The sequence below is a fragment of the Python bivittatus genome, unplaced genomic scaffold (assembly GCF_059951505.1).
Source record: "Python bivittatus isolate LINGU-HERP-01145 unplaced genomic scaffold, Pbiv_v1 ctg000080_np1212, whole genome shotgun sequence".
NCBI classification, from domain to species: Eukaryota; Metazoa; Chordata; class Lepidosauria; order Squamata; family Pythonidae; genus Python; species Python bivittatus.
In genome coordinates this window covers 90723509-90740491 of record NW_028277035.1, presented here as the reverse complement: position 1 = coordinate 90740491, position 16983 = coordinate 90723509, and the positions used below count along the sequence as shown (strand labels likewise).

General features: G+C 43.6%; 1 protein-coding gene across 1 annotated transcript; it reads right to left on the bottom strand.

Annotated features, from left to right (window-relative positions):
• Positions 1-1632: 1632 nt before the first annotated feature.
• On the bottom strand, positions 1633-15665 carry LOC103049054 (uncharacterized). The gene is made up of 5 exons (XM_007443988.4): positions 15571-15665; positions 11812-11938; positions 7943-8053; positions 6219-7400; positions 1633-3378 (listed from the first exon to the last, which is right to left on the bottom strand). The coding sequence occupies exons 1-5, from the start codon at positions 15574-15576 to the stop codon at positions 3191-3193; spliced, it is 1614 nt and encodes a 537-aa protein (XP_007444050.1). The 5' UTR covers positions 15577-15665; the 3' UTR covers positions 1633-3190.
• Positions 15666-16983: the final 1318 nt, after the last annotated feature.

Below are 16983 nucleotides of genomic sequence, written 5' to 3'. Positions count from 1 at the left end.
CCCTGAGGAATTCACACTGTTGTGGCTGGAGGACTTTGGGAACTGGGGTTTGAGTCTGGGAAGATTCTTGCTAGAGGTTGTAACTAATAAACATAGCTGGACTGAATTGGCATTGTCTCTAGGAGTTCCTTGGGCTAGGCCTGACATCAATCTTCCCAGACTCAAACCCCAGTTCCCAAAGTCCTCCAGCCACAACAGTGTGAATTCCTCAGGGAGGTGCCAGTCTCATCCTCTTGTTCCTCCCACGTGGTTCTGGCGAGCTAAGAAAATGTTTATCTCCTTGAGCCTGGCCTTCATAATTCCATTCCATCACATTGATAGATGAATGGTCCAACTCCATACAAGGCAGCTTCAGATGTTCAGATGGTTTGCACGGATAATTTCTCATTCTAAATTCTCATGGTCAGGATTCTTCTAGCTGCTGTTCTGCTGCTCACAAACATCCAAATGCTTAGAATCACTGAACTGTGGAGTTGGAATGGTCCACACAAATCACCTACTCCAACCCTCTGCAACACGCTGGAAAATCAATCCATCTTTCGAGAGGTGTCTGTCCTCCAGAAATTGAGAACCATAAGTAGACTGTTCCAATGTTGTACAAATCTTACCATCAGGGAGTTTTTCCTGATAAATTTAGATAGCTGCAACTTGTACCTTTTATTTCTGGTCCTAGTTTCTATGGCAGTGGAAAATAGTTCCTGACCACCTTCCTTTTCTGTATCTGAAAACTGATATCACATCTTCCCTCAGTCTTCTCCAGACCGAACATAGTGTTCCTTTAGCCTGTCCTCATAGGACAGGTCCTCAAGTCTCTTTCATCTTTGTTGCCTTAATTTGAACCTCTTCTAACCAACTAACATCCAATGGATGTTGTATCCTCAGTAACATCTTGCAGGCTCAAAATCAAGAGTCCCATTATCCAGCATCCTACTTTTTGCCATTGCTGGCTAGATACCTTCAGAAAGTTTACAAGCAGCGCAGGAAAATCGTACCAATATCTGATATAGGCCATATTCAGCCATCATTACTGCCACATTCACCAGACTTTCCCCCACCCTGATGCCCTTCAGATGGGTTGGACTTCAATGTCATTTTGGGGAAGGCTGATATATACTAACAGCATATATAACAGAACCCCAAACAGCACTACTCATTAGGACAATAATATATCAGCAAACATGGGGAACTCTAAGATGAGCAGAATTACAAACATTTTATAGGGAAGGTAATCCTAAAATGATACATCCCCAATCAATTAAAGACTGTGCTCATTGACCGTGCTATGATGGGACTAATGAGGGAAGACAGAGAACTGGACAGTGAGGAATGAAATGGTGTGACCAGTGCTGCAAATTATTTCTTATGACTGAAACCCATAGGCACCTCTATGGTTTCACTGAATCCTGCTTAAACACACCCAGCTTGGTGGCCATCATTATTATCTTGTGATGAGTTCTCAGTTGACCTATGCAACCTGTACAGAAACTCCTTCTTTTTCTCTGTGTTGAATCTCCCCCAATTCAATTTCTTTGGATGAGTTCAGCTTCTAGCATTATGAAAGGGAGGGGAAAATCCACTTTCTCCAAACTATACTTAAATGCATTGGGGGGGGGGGTGCACACAAAATGAAAAATATTTAGTGGGTTCTGACACTCAAATTCAAAATAAGCCTCTTGTTGGCAAGGACTACTACTCTGTCTACTTTTGTGGTCTTAGGACAAAATACAAGGGACAAAGGGCTCATTTTGAGTTCTCAGTCTTCTCTGGGGCAGAAAGAGTGGAATGAATTGGCCCATTTTGTTCAAGACTTGGGATAAAGCTTTGGATTGTGTATTGTCCCAAATGTGGAATTCTCAAATCAGTTGTTCTAAATCCAGAACATATCAAGCTTAATATATTTTGAAGACCTCTGAATTATATTATATTCTGTTCTCAGATGTCTAAGCCAACACTCCCCCTCCCCAAATTGTTACCTCATCTTGCTGGGAAGTTGCTTCAACCTCCAAGCATTCTCTTTGTCTTTTGTTGAAACTTTTCCAGCTTTCCATTTTGGGAAGGAATAGGGGGTACAAACTAGCACTGTATAGTCTCCTAAATCTTGTGTGTGCACCTGCTGGGTGAGGAGATGAGAAATCTCAACAATGGACATCAGACACTGGCAACCAAAGGCTCAGCCCTACATCTGGGCCCTGCATCTGTTTCTTGCAGCCCTCAACATGGACCACCATGTTGAAATTCAGCAGCAGAGTTATTGAAACCCAGTGGCATGTTTTCCTTTAAATGAAGATGGGAAAACACACACAACTTAAACATCTAAAACAGATAAAACCTTTTAAAAAATCCTCCAGTCCTGCCTGCCAGCTTTATTCATTAACATGAAGCATTGCTTTTGTATCAAGTGTCCTCCCTCACAAAACTGTGAGAAAGTTGCCCATCTCTGCTGTACAGAGTAAAAATATATCACAGAAAACCATCTAGAGATGGAAGCAATTTGTCCTTACAAATAACATTATTTGGAAGGTTTGTGGCCATATATTAAATATGAAAAGTCAGTTTCTGAAGCCCAATGTCATCTCAGAGTTGTTGCTTGGAAGTGTTTCATAGCTGCCGTATATAAATATGACTGACAGATGGCATGCACTAACATGACTATTTGGTAATACTTGCTGGCTAACGTGCAAAGGTATTATGGCTGTTTGCCATGCAACGGTCCTGAAATTACATGCAAAAAAATTAGTAGTATGTAATAATTGGCATGCAACAGAGTTTATTATCTGATCACTGGAAGGGAGTGGAATGTAGTAGTTGAGCAGAGTCATGTAACGGTACTATCTAGCAATATTTCATAGCTGACGTGCAGTCATATCTGACTTTTAAGCAGCATCTGATTATTTCAAAGTTGTTTGCTTAGGGCATTTTATAGCTGACTCCTGATACAAGTCCACCATTGAGAGACCGTCTAGGAAGTTTAAAGCACTCATATCTCGAGGTCAAATTTCACGTTCAGCATCCAAAGAGCGATATTTGGAATGAAATTCACATTTCAGCATTTCTGGAAAGTTGATTTCAGCTTTAGCACCATTTATTCTGACCACTTTTGGACCTCAGTATTGCTACAACCTGCCGTTGTGGCTACCCAATTCTTGTAGCCAATGTTTTTGTTTGTTTGTTTTCAAGTGAACGGCCCCTTTCAAGGCATCACCAAACTTTCTCTTTCAACATGGACCCCTTCGTTCTGTGCCAAGGATTCTTGGACTGTGAGCCATTTCCCAGATGCAAGCCATTCGTAGAGTTTGTTTTCCTGTGCAGTTTCTCCCTCTTCGCACAAAGCTTGATTTGTCAACAAAATGTTTTCCACACACTGGGCCAGAGGGTACACTGTGATAAGAAACAAATTCAGAAACAGTGATTGAGATCTTTGTCAAAGGGAAGGGGGGAATATTAATGATCTCTAGGAAAAAGAAACAAAAGCTGAAAGAGAATGGAGTTCGCAGAAGTCTGCCCCATGTATAAATATTCTTGTAATGTATCTCGCAGGCCTGTGGAGTCAGCACATAAAACCTTCGACTCCGACTCCTTTATTCATGGTACCTCCGACTCCTTTAATTATATATCGATATAGGAAATAAGTTATAAATATACTAATTATATATTTCCTATATTAATTGCAAAAACACAACATACAAGGCATTAAAATCGAAATATATCCTGAAAAAAATAGGTTAATCAAATTATTATCTACGAAAAAGGAAATTGTAATATATTATTTATATTAGATACAATTTAAATTTATTAGGAGTCAGGAGTCAGTACATTTTGTCCAACTCCAGTAACCCAAGAATTGCTTCCGACTATGACTCTGATTCCACAGCCCTGGTATCTCGCACTGTTTATTCTAATCATCAGCTCAGAGAGTGCATTGCTGATCTGTCGAGAAATGCAAACTGGCCAAACCAAAACAAGAATACTGAAGAATATGAGGGTTTTCTTCTTCCTTTTTTTTTAGTGAACAGAAAAATAAATGTTATTGCCTTCTCCCAAAAAGTCCAAAAGTTTTCTCCAACTTGGTGGCTTCTACAAGTGTGGGACTTTAATTTCCAGAATTTATATCCAGTATGTCATCAAACAGTGTTTCTCAACCTCAGCAATTTCAAGATGTGTGGCCTTCAATATTTATTTAATAAATTTAAATAAATAAATAAACTCCCAGCATTCCCCAGCCAGCATGCTTCCAAGCAGGAGTCGCAAGCCCAGCAAAACCCCCAGCTCACAAGCCAACTTTTTCAGGAGGAGTGCAGAATAACTACTATAGCTACTCTTGCTGGATAGCCCAGATGTTTATGGAAAACAGCAACTTCATCTTACTGGCCTTAATCTATATTTACTTCTCCCCATTTGGACCCTAACAGCCTCCAGACACCAGTTCTGGTGTCAGGTAGCATTTCTGGCTCAACTTAGCAGAAAGATGTACAACTGCATGTCATCAACATATTGATGACACCTCACCCAAACCAGATCTCTCTGAGCAGTTGTATACAGATGTTAAACAACACAGCAGAGAGGAATGAACCTTGAGGAATCCCACAGTGGAACAACCAAGAGCTTAATTGCTCATCCTCTATGACTCCCAACTGGAACTACTTCCTCAGAGAGGAGTGGAACCACAATAATACAACACCCCTTGCATATAATGTAGAAGGACACCATGACTGATGGTACTGAATGGCACCAAGAGTTCAAATAGAACAAGGAGGGGCATACTTCCTGCATCAAGGTCTCAAGGAAAGTTATCCATCAGAGGGACCAATACCTGTTCTGGCCCATGTCCATACCTGAATTCTGATTAAAAGGGACCCAGGTAATCCTTTACTTCTAAGATCTGCTGCAGCTAAACCCCCAACATCTCAATAACCTTTCACAAAAAGGGAAGATTGGAGACAAGGAGACGGTTGTCAAAAACAGCTGCATCAAGGGCTGGCTTCTTCAAGAGAGGATGCACACTGCCCCTTTCAAGGGTGGCAACATGACACACACCCTTAGAGAAGCATTTATCAGCTCTTGAATCCAGACATATAAACCTTCCTGGTCAACTGAAGGTGCCAGGAAGGGCTAACATGTAGCTCACCAACAGCATAGCTCAAGATGTAAAGAATCCTATGTATTTTCTCTGAGTCCACAAGCTCAAAAGAATCCCAGATCATAACAGAATATGTTATTGTGCTCATCCCACTGGGCTTTGCCCACCTGGAAGCAAAAGACTAGAGACTATTTTATCTACAAAGAAACCCAAACACCCCTCTGGAGGGCCTGCAGCCATCTTGTCCTGCCTGTTCTCTAAAAGAGTCTGGGTCACACTGAACAGGACAAGATTCCTTCCTACGCTTTTACTACCTACCCATTTTAAGCTCACAATAAGCCTGAAGAATGATTTGGCTTAGAGAGAGTCATGGGTCCAGAGTCACCCAACAAACCTGGGGACCAGCTGTGACTCAATTCTCCTCTGTCTTGATCTGTCACTTTACTGCCATACCACACCAGCCGCTTTTTCCTATCCCACTATTCTCTGACAAAGAAAAACTAAGTTTCATGCCAACATTTGAGGTGTGTGTAGAAATCAATTTTCAGAATTCTCAGCCACAGATGCTGTGTGACTCTGCTGCAAAAGTCAGGACATGAAACTATTAATGTACTGAGGTATTCTGGCAGCTCACGTAAGAGCCAAAGTGAGGAATTCCATGTTCATCAATCAGTAAAAGGAGGGAGGAACTCCATGGGCAGTACAGAAACACAGAAAACTGGAGGACGGATTTAGGTACAACCTATCTCCATTCTACTTTGACTGGCTTCCAAGAAAGCTGCTGAGGAAGGAAGAGTAAGGGCCTGAGCTCCCAGGCAAAAGCGCAGTGTAATATAACCCAATCTAATAACAATAATTATACAAATAAAATTCCAGCCATGTCTACCACCCTGACCAACACAAGAGTGTGGCAACCATAATCCAAAATATCTGGAGGGCATCAGGGTGCCACACCCTGCTTTTCAGATCAGCAACGCTGCTTTGATGTAACAGAGATGTGGCTACCCCTTCCAGAAATGGAAGAAAGGCAGAATATAAAAGGAATAAATATATAAAATAATTAGAAACGCCTAATCTAGATATTCTTTAATGCTGAATAAGCACGTATGTCTATGAGAACCAACAAAAAAGCAGAGCTCACCTATATGTTGCCTTTGGTGGTGAATAAGGCTTCTATTTGCACTAAATTTTTTGCCACACTCCAAGCAGGCATATGGTTTCTCCCCTGTGTGGACACGCTGATGGGTTACAAGGTGTGTCCGGTTAGCAAAGGATCTCCCACACTCTGCACATTTATAGGGTTTCTCCCCCGTGTGGACACGCTGGTGCTTCACAAAGGCTGAGCGGTCGGCAAAGGCTTTCCCACACTCCAGGCATCGGTGGGGCTTCTCCCCCGTGTGGCGCCGATGGTGCCTCGTGAGATGCGAAGGGGAACCGAAGCACTTCCCGCAATCTAAGCATCGGTAAGGCTTCTCTCCCGTGTGAGTCCTCTGGTGCCTTACAAAAGTGGAGCGCTCTGAAAAACACTTCCCACACTCCAAGCACTTACAAGGTTTCTCCCCTGTGTGGACTCTTTGGTGGCTCACCACGTGGGACTGTCGGGCAAAAGATTTCCCACACACCAAGCATTTATATGGCTTCTCCCCTGTGTGAACTCTTCGGTGGCTCCCGAGATGCTCTTGCCGTGCAAATGTTTTTCCACACTCCAAACATTTATAAGGTCTCTCTCCTGTGTGGACTCTTTGGTGCTTTGCGAAGACAGAGCGATCGGCAAAACATTTCCCACATTCTGGACACTGATATGGTTTTTCTCCTGTGTGGACCCTCTGATGTTTCAGAAGATGCGACTGCTGGACAAAGCTCTTTCCACACTCCAAGCACTTGTGAGATCTCTCAACCGCATGGATTCTCTTATGGCTCACCAGGGCTGAGGGGTCAGCAAAACATTTCTCACACTCCAAGCATTTATAAGGCTTCTCTCCTGTGTGGTATCTCCGGTGGATCACAAGTTGCGACTGGCAGGCAAAATGCTTCCCACATTCCAAACACTTGTAGGGCGTTTCCCCAGCGTAGATTCCTTGGTGTCTGGCGAGATGCGCTTTGCGGCCAAAGTATTTATCACACACCAAGCATTTGTAGGGTTTCTCTCCCGTGTGCACAATCTGGTGGCTCATGAGGTGTGAATGGCAACCAAAGCATTTGCCACATTCCAAACATTTATATGGTTTCTCCCCCGTGTGGATTCTCAGATGTCTGGTCAGGTTTGGTTTCTGAGTAAAACGCTTCCCACAGACGGTGCACAAGTGCTTTTTCCAAGGGTTGTCTTCAGGAACCAGGGAAAGATAAACAACAACAGAAATCATTTGAGAATGAACCTCCCAAAATATTCCAACAGAGCAATGGAAGCTGAACTGAACATTAACGGCCTGAACCACTGAAATACTTTCTCAGTCACCCACTTCTTTTTAATGCACACATGAGGATTTATCATGTGATCTCGTCCTCCCTATTTTTGGAAGAGGGAAAGTCTTTAGAGGTCTCTGCCATAATCTTCTAACTCATACTGTCTTTCTAATGATGACCTAAAGAGGTCATCAGAGTAGCCCCTCCTATCAATCAACCTCAGTGTGAGAGGCATGAGACTGCATGAAGGGAAAATCACCCAAGGACTCTTTCTAGTCACACTTTGCTGTAACTTTCAAGCCCCCTCTCCCCTCCGTTACTCGTTATAATTTGGCAAAGCCAAATTGTTTTAATGATATACCGCTATTTGAGTAAACACTGGTAGATCACTCTAGAAGAGGTTCATTTAAAAGCAGCTAAAAATACCAGATAGTAAAGGATTTGCAAGACCCAATGTCTCACCTGAGCTGGCATCAAACATCTTTTTTCCATCAAAGATCTGAGAATCTGGAACACACGGGTCCTCCCCTTGTTCTAGGAGAGAGACAAGACCAGGCTTTGGAACTGGAGATCCTTCACAGAAAAGGAGGAGAAGGTAACATCATTAGGAGGGATGCAGTTTTTTTGGAAGATGGTGGTTCCTCCTGCTTCCCACAATGCCTAGCCAAATGCTCCTGGAAGACCACAGATGCCTCCCCACCATACTGCTTGTTCAAACATGTAGACGTATTGCCTTAAAACAAAGAAGTTCCAATCAGTTATATGGCTCTGGATCATTTTATTTTTTATGAATTTAGAGAAGCTCTTTTAAAGAATATATATGTGGAAACTGGCCATATGTAGACCGTGGCCTAGTTTCAAAATCCAACTACTTTTGCTCAGTCTATATTTGCTTTATATTCTGCTTATTCGTTACTCATGTTGTTCTTGTTTTGTTACTTTTTCAACCGGGATAAGACACAAACTGATCAATAATTAAATTTTCCTTGATAGTCAAAAACTGAGATCAATCCTGGATTCATTGTTGTATGCAAGAGGCCTAGACATGTACAGTCAGGTCCAGAAATATTGGGACATCGACACAATTCTAACATCTTTGGCTCTATACACCACCACAATGGATTTGGAATGAAACAAACACAATGTGTCTTAACTGCAGACTGTCAGCTTTAATTTGAGGGTATGTACATCCAACTCAGGTGAACAGTGTAGGAATTACAACAGTTTGCATATGTGCCTCCCACTTGTTAAGGGACCAAAAGTAATGGGACAGAATAATAATCATACATCAAACTTTCCCTTTTTAATACTTGGTTGCAAATCCGTTGCAGTCAATCACAGCCTGAAGTCTGGAACGCATAGACATCACCAGACGCTGGGTTTCATCCCTGGTGATGCTCTGCCAGGCCTCTACTGCAACTGTCTTCAGTTCCTGCTTGTTCTTGGGGCATTTTCCCTTCAGTTTTGTCTTCAGCAAGTGAAATGCATGCTCAATGGGATTCAGGTCAGGTGATTGACTTGGCCATTGCATAACATTCCACTTCTGTCCCTTAAAAACTCTTTGGTTGCTTTTGCAGTATGCTTTGGGTCATTGTCCATCTGTACTGTGAAGCGCCGTCCAATGAGTTCTGCAGCATTTGGCTGAATGTGAGCAGATAATATTGCCCGAAACACTGCAGAATTCATCCTGCTCCTTTTGTCAGCAGTCACATCATCAATAAATACAAGAGAACCAGTTCCATTGGCAGCCATACATGTCCACGCCATGACACTACCACCACCATGCTTCACTGATGAGGTGGTATGCTTAGGATCATGAGCAGTTCCTTTCCTTCTCCATACTCTTCTCTTCCCATCACTCTGGTATAAGTTGATCTTGGTCTCATCTGTCCATAGGATGTTGTTCCAGAACTGTGAAGGCTTTTTTAGATGTCGTTTGGCAAACTCTAATCTGGCCTTCCTGTTTTTGAGGCTCACCAATGGTTTACATCTTGTGGTGAACCCTCTGTATTCACTCCGGTGAAGTCTTCTTTTGATTGTTGACTTTGACACACATACACCTGAGAGTGTTCTTGATCTGGCCAACTGTTGTGAAGGGTGTTTTCTTCACCAGGGAACGAATTCTTCGGTCATCCACCACAGTTGTTTTCCATTGTCTCCCGGGTCTTTTGGTGTTGCTGAGCTCACCGGTGCGTTCCTTCTTTTTGAGAATGTTCCAAACAGTTGTTTTGGCCATGCCTAATGTTCTTGCTATCTCTCTGATGGGTTTGTTTTGTTTCTTCAGCCTCATGATGGCTTGCTTCACTGATAGTGACAGCTCTTTGGATCTCATCTTGAGAGTTGACAGCAACAGATTCCACATGCAAATAGCACACTTGAAATGAACTCTGGGCCTTTTATCTGCACATTGTAATTGGGGTACTGAGGGGATATCACACACCTGGCCATGGAACAGCTGAGAAGCCAATTGTCCCATTACTTTTGGTCCCTTACCAAGCGGGAGGCACATATGCAAACTGTTGTAATTCCTACACCGTTCACCTGAGTTGGATGTACATACCCTCAAATTAAAGCTGACAGTCTGCAGTTAACGCACATTGGGTTTGTTTCATTCCAAATCCATTGTGGTGGTGTATAGAGCCAAAGATGTTAGAATTGTGTCGATGTCCCAATATTTCTGGACCTGACTGTATATGTACACTGGATGCCTTCTTGCATTCCAAAAGTTGCAGCATTTTTCTGGAATAACAGGATTTTCTCTGAAGAACTAGGTCTTTAAATGCATGGTCTGAGCCACCATCTTTCGCGGCAGCTAAAAAAAATGTTTAAATTGCCAGCAAATTGGAATTTGTAGTATGACAGAAGAATACAATGATTGACTACATGGTGAGTTACCATATTAATGGTATTTAACTGATTTCAGTTAGATGCGTTGCAATTAAATAGGTTTTTTTTTTCTGATCCCCACTCATTTTTTAAAATCCCTCTCCTTTTGATACACCATTCAAAGATCCTGTCATTCTAAAAAGACAGACAGACAGACTATCTACCTGTTGGATTTATATGGCCACCCATCTCAAACACATGACTCTGGGCGGCTAACAATATTACAAATAATAAAATTATAAAACCACATGCAAAATATGACATTAAAACACATTTACCATCTAGGGGAAGACTTCAACCCTTCAAGCGATTGTGAGCAACTCCTAGGTTAGCTTCTGATTAGGTTCATATTGGGGTTGGAAAATCATGTTCTCTGGTTTCTGAGTTTTCTTTGCTGTGCACCACCAGAGTCTCACAACTGGGTCTGTACAGGTAGTCCTCACTTACTGATCGCAATTGGGACTGGCAACTCTGCCACTAAGCAACACGGTCATAAAGTGAAATGCCATGTGACCACACCCAACTTACGTCAATTCATCAATTCCAGCTGCAGTCATGAAGCAAATCACCTGTAGTTGTTAAGTACAACATCATGTGATTGCGACCTGCGACTTCCTGCTGGCTTCTCCATTGACTTTGCTTGTTGAAAGCCAGCTGTGAAGGTCACAAATGGCAATCACGTGACTGCTTGACACTGCAATTGTTGTAAATGCATGCTAGTTGCCAAGCACCTAAATTGCGATCATGTGGGGATGCTGTGAGGATCGGTCGTAAATCTCTTTTTTTGGGCCGTCATAACTTTAAACGGTCGCTGAATGAGTGGTCAGTATGCAAGGACTACCTGTATATAAAAATAGTGAAATAAATGACATTTCTTTATAGATATGTGTGTGCGTGCGCGTGCGTGTGTCTACATATATAAACTTTTGCATATAAATATATGAATATATATAAAAGAAAGACAACTGCATACACAGGCATACATATATGCACACTCAACACACACATACACACTACTATACAACAATTAGAATCCAGAATAAACATACATAAATGGCAGCTGAAACCTAAGTAATTAGCTATGAAGATCTGGCTAAAGAGGTCTCTACAACTTTCCTGAAGGCAAAGTGTAGGAAGCTAAGCACACTTCCAGGTCTTAAGAACCCCACAAATCTCTTAAGCCTCACTTCAGTCAGTTGTTGAGAACAAAACAAAGAAACAAGTTAATCACTTTGAACCCTTTACCTCAAACAGTGGGACTGGATTAGGGAAACACACCCATTTTCCAAGTGATCAAAAGGCTGGTTGAAGGAACGGAAGAAAGGAGATTTTGATGTTGATGTATTCATTACAAGAATGTATAAGCCACCATTCAGGGTAAATCCCTCGTGGCTTAGCTAGCAATGAGGCTCAACGTCTATCAAAGGAAGAGGGGCTGTTCTTACCCAACAAGGCCAGGCTCCCGTAATTTTCAACCATGACCTCCTTGTACAAAGCTCGTTGATTTGGATCCAGCAGAGCCCACTGCTCTCTCGTGAAATACACAGCCACATCATCAAAGGTCACCGGGCTCTGCAAAGAACACAAAGGGCTCCTTCAGTGGCTCCAAAATCACTGCAACTGGGAAACCAGCCTCTCCAGAAAAAAGTCTTGCATTGGCCTGGGGCGATGCTGCAACGTAAGCTTGTCAGTCACGTGCATCGGTGAAAACACAAGATCTCAGGCATCTTGTATTTTTAGCGATGCATGTGACCGACAAGCTTATGGATAGGCTCAATGTAAGCAAACGGGATGGGCTCCTGAATTCATTTATTCATTTGATTTATATCTCACTTTTGGTAAAGGAGCTCAAGGGGGCACACACACTGCTGTCTTCTCCTAAGTTCTTCTTCAAGTGCAACCCTGAGAAGTAAACTGGGTTGAGAGGAGGGACTGGACCAAAATCTCCCAGGGAGTTTTTGTGACTGAGGGGAGACTAGAACCTGGGTCTCCCCACTCCCAGTCTAGCACCTTCATTCCTTACCCTATCCTCGGTCTTGGACCAAGAGCCAGTCTCCGCAAAGGAGCTTCCATGGCTGAGAGGGGACTAGAACTTGGGTCTCTCCACTCCTGATCTAGCACCTTCACCATGATACCATTCTGGCTGTTGGACTGAGAAGAAAATGGCTGAGAAGAAGCTCTGAGAGTTTCTATGACTGAAGGGGGACAAGAACATCATTATCCTCAATGAATCAATGAACAAGTATAATGTTTTTGACTCATTTGTTTAATTGGGTTCTCTTTACCTAGTTTTAGGACTTGTGTGGAGAACAGATCACGTTTTAGGTCATATTTATGCAGAAATACTGAAAATTCAAAAGGTTTCACAAACTTTTAAGCACCACTGTAAACACCCATAACTGCTCAATATAAGGCAACAGCAAACTGTTTTGCTCTTGTTTTTTAAGGAAAGGGAATTTACTTTGGAATTTACTTTGCAGCTTTCCCAACCTGGCATGATCCAAACTTTAGGAACTTTGAGTCACATCATTTTCACCACCACTGTCACTGGAATAGGTTTTGTCCAGCTGATCAGTCCAGCTATAAAGAAAGGCATAGCAAGTAGTACATTCCCCAACCTTTACAATAGGTTGACAAGTACACTGGTTTCCGTGAAACCCAAGGACTAAATGTCTGCTGCTGTGACTGGAAGATGGAACTATATGGGCTCCACAGACTGCATTTCCACAACACGCTAAATCTGATTTGTGTTAACCTTGATTAGTTTCTGGATATGTTTAGTTCACTGTGTCGTCTGTCTCCAACCCATGTCATAATGTTGATGTTAATGTTTCAGTTTATCATGCAAACCCAGAAAAATGGGTTGAATAAACCATGCATAGAGTAAGCCTTGGTTATGTTAGGCATGGGTAGTAGCGTTGTGTGAACACTGGCATACAAAACGTAAAGGTGGGGGAGAACATGGAGATCACCTGTTCCAATGTTTTCCAACCTTGACATCTTCCAGATGGGTGAACTTCAACTGCCAGAATTCTCCTGCTAGCATGACCATTGCTGAGAGTCCTGGGAATTGAAGTTATACTTCTGGAAGTTGCCAAGACTGGAAAGCACTGATCTAGCCAACCCGCTTCTCAATGGAGAATTGATAAAGAAAGGGGGAAAGCAGTTTTCACAGAATATCTATCCAGCTTTTGCTAAAATACCCCTAACCATCTCTCAAAGCTACCATCATGCCCCATCCATATGTACAATCTTAATATCAGGAAGGTTCTCCCAATACTTCAACCACATCATCTTCTCAGCAAGGTTCGTCTTTCAGTTCCACCCTGCGGCGATTCAGAGCAAAAGTCTGTTCTGTCTGCCCTCCCATCATGTATCATATTCATGGTATTTTACAGTACATTTTCAATTTGTCATTGTTTGGTTTTGCTGACCAGGCAAAGGCGAGAACCATGCTTAGAAGTGTGTATTTCTACATCCAGCCGCAGGCGTCCACTTCTAACTTTGACAACACCAAAATGACAAAACCTGGGTTGTGATATCCCAAGGCATATTGTGTCACTTGTCCCCTCCTTCCTCAGGGGTGCCAATGCATCCAGCATGGGAAGGTGGGACAATGGAGGGACGCCCTTGAGTATGCAATGAGAGATACTTCTTTGAAATTCCCCCAACATTAAAAGCTGCCCCTGCAAGCAGAATGGTAAAAGTTCAGAAGCCAAATGGATGGGGGGCTTTCTCCATTAAGTGCCAGTTTTCTGGCTGAGGAACTGTCTGAAAGTGGCAATTCTCATTTACAGGGTGAAGTAGGGCAGCCCATTTCTACCCACCCCTAAAGTGCCAGCCTAAAACATTTGACCCATAAATCATGCATAAATGAGTCCCTTTGGCTCTTACAATGGCCCCGACTAATTATTCAAGGCTGCCAATGTATTAGGGTGCAAACTAAAGGAATGTTAACGTAAATGTGAGCAGGCATACCTATAGGTTCGAAGCACAAGCAGAAAACCTAAAGATTTCGGTAAGACAAAGCGGGCAGGTTATTGTCTCAAGAACTTACAGTCAAAATACTAAGAGGAAAGCAAGGGAAGAAAGAGGCGCAGATAACAAGGGAGTGCAAGAAGACATGGTGCATAATTTTTAAGAACTTAAGAGGGAGTGATGCGTTTAGCTCGATGCACCCAAAAGCCTTCAATGTTTGTTTGTGCACTCTACTGCAGCAATACTTTTGACGAAGTTGCAGATCTTTTATCTATGCATATAATGCTGCCATCCGTAGGCAAAAATACCTGTGAGGCGACTGAAGAAGCTGGCTCGCGTCCACCTAAACCAGTGTTGTCCAAACTTGGCCGCTTTAAGATGAGTGGACTTCAACTCCCAGAATTCTCCAGCCAGCCATGCGGGCTGGGGAATTCTGGGAGTTGAAGTCCACTCATCTTAAAGCTGCCAAGTTTGGACAACACTGACCTAAACTCATGGTTAAGCCTTCCTCTTTCTAGCACCGCAAGTTATAAAGAGAGGGCAGCGTTGAAACTTGCACGGATGTAAACATGAAAGGAAGATCCATGCCTGGAGATGAGCTTTTACAGCACGGCAGCGTCAACAAGGAACTGTATCAGTCCTTTTTTTTTTAAAACGGTGCAGCCAGCAACCGAGATGCGCTCAGAGGATGCATCTGGGGCGTCGGCATGTAAAATCAGGAAGCTCTGAGCCTTAGATCCAGCTTCAGCACCAGCAAAGAGTGGATGTCCCAGTCTGTTTTAAAAGGTAAATAAATTAAAGCGGGAGAACAGGCCCTTGCGAGGCATCTTCGCCCGCAGTTCTTCCTTAGCTATAATTCAAAATGCACACGAAAAATGAGGCTCATTCGCGAACTATGAAAATCTGACTTTTCCCCCCCCCCCTTTAATTTTTTTTAAACCCCTCTCCGCCATTTTAGAAGACATCATTCTCCTTTTCTGATTCTATGCTGTTTTGCTCCGCCACCCCACCCGATGTGCCCCATGCACAGGGCGATGCAAAGCGCGGCGACTTCTTTTTCTTCTCTAGGTCTATTTTGCAAAAACAAAAAAACAAAAAAAAAAAGGAGGGGCGGCTCAAGCAGAGAAGAGAAAAGCCCCCCTCCCCTTATTTTTTTTGCAAAGGTTGGGAATCCTTCCCCCAAACCCTTTCTCGCCCCCTCCCCTTGACGCGCTGCCTTTCCTTACCTGCATTTGCAAACGCGGGACCGAGAGCCGCCTCCGCACAATTCTCGCTCTTGGAACTCCCAGGCTGCGCCCCGCCTCCGTCCTGGGACGGGGGCGCTCGCGCGCTGCCACACCCATTTCCCCCGCTCAACCAATCACGCCCCTTCTCGGCTCCCCAGCGCGCTCGCTTCAGCCAATCACGTGCTGGGGTACTGAAGAGGCCAAATTCAAGTCTCTGCTGGGAATTGTAGTTCTCTCTCCCCCCCACCTTCCAGAGCAGAGTCCCCCCCCCTTTTTTTTTGAGCTTTTTTTAAAAAAAAAACAAAAAAACGAGGCCGCCTGAAGGGGATTAAAAACCAGAAAATATAAAGCAACGGCAAGCCAGGAAGCGAGCGGTAAAAAGCAAGCCCAGCCGCGAAAACAGGCTGCAAAATTTTGCAGAACTGAAGGGCGCGTGGATGCAGGGAATAGGAGGCGCAGAACCGGGCTATTGAATGTGCGCCTTGCCCGGGCACCGGCTACCCCTGCCTGGGGGTGATGGAAATGGTATTCCCGCATCCCTGGAGGATTCCCGCTTGGAAAAAGCGGTGGTTCCTGCGGCACCTTCGCCGCGACCAAGCGGCGTTTCAGCCCCTTCCCGGCTCAGGCGGAGGAGAAATTGCCGAAGGGAGCAGCTGCGCCTTCCAATTAAGGGATGTTTGCTTGACAGGCTGGACTACAGACCAGCCTACCTCACCCCAATCCTTGGCGTTAGAGGAGGGCTCCATATGCTGGGCAAAACCCAGAAAACTGGGTTAAGTGAATCCTGGTTAAGTGAATCCTGAGGAGATACATCCTTTGAATGCAGCCCGTGTTATTATGGCGCGTGCCTGGAGCATGTAATAGGTGTGCACCCTTTCCGGGATGAGGGGGGCTTTGCCTTTTCAGTGGCCTGCCGATAGGCACATTTCAAAAGATGAGTAGTCCCTAAATCAGTGTTGTCCAAACTTGGCCACTTTAAGATGAGTGGACTTCAACTCCCAGAATTCCCCAGCCAGCCATGCTGGCTGGGGAATTCTGGGAGTTGAAGTCCACTCATCATAAAGTGGCCAAGTTTGGACAGCACTGCCCTAAATAAAGCAAATCTTTTAAAATTGGAACGCTCTAATGCTGGGAAAGGTGGTAGGAAAGAGAAGACGACAACCAGCAGCAAAGTGGATGGACACGGCGATGGGAGCATCAGATTGAACGAACAAGGTTCTTAGTCTCCCAGGTCAAACCTAAATCAATAAATAAGTTGGACTTTAAAGAAGCAGGATAGGAAGAGTATTGACACCTTTGAACTTTGGTGTTGGAGAAGACTCCGGAGAATGCCGTGGACAGCCAAGAAAACAAACCAATGGATCATCGAACCAATCCAGAATTCTCAAGGCACAAATGACCTGGCTCAAATTG

Bases quoted from the DNA above. Each gene is read 5' to 3' on its own strand.
- LOC103049054 (XM_007443988.4), bottom strand. The intron at 8,054-11,811 runs GTAAGAACAGCC...TTTTCTGTGAAG, and splicing joins CGGGAGCCTGGCCTTGTTGG to GATCTCCAGTTCCAAAGCCT. The intron at 7,401-7,942 runs GTGAGACATTGG...TGGTTCCTGAAG, and splicing joins GATGTTTGATGCCAGCTCAG to ACAACCCTTGGAAAAAGCAC.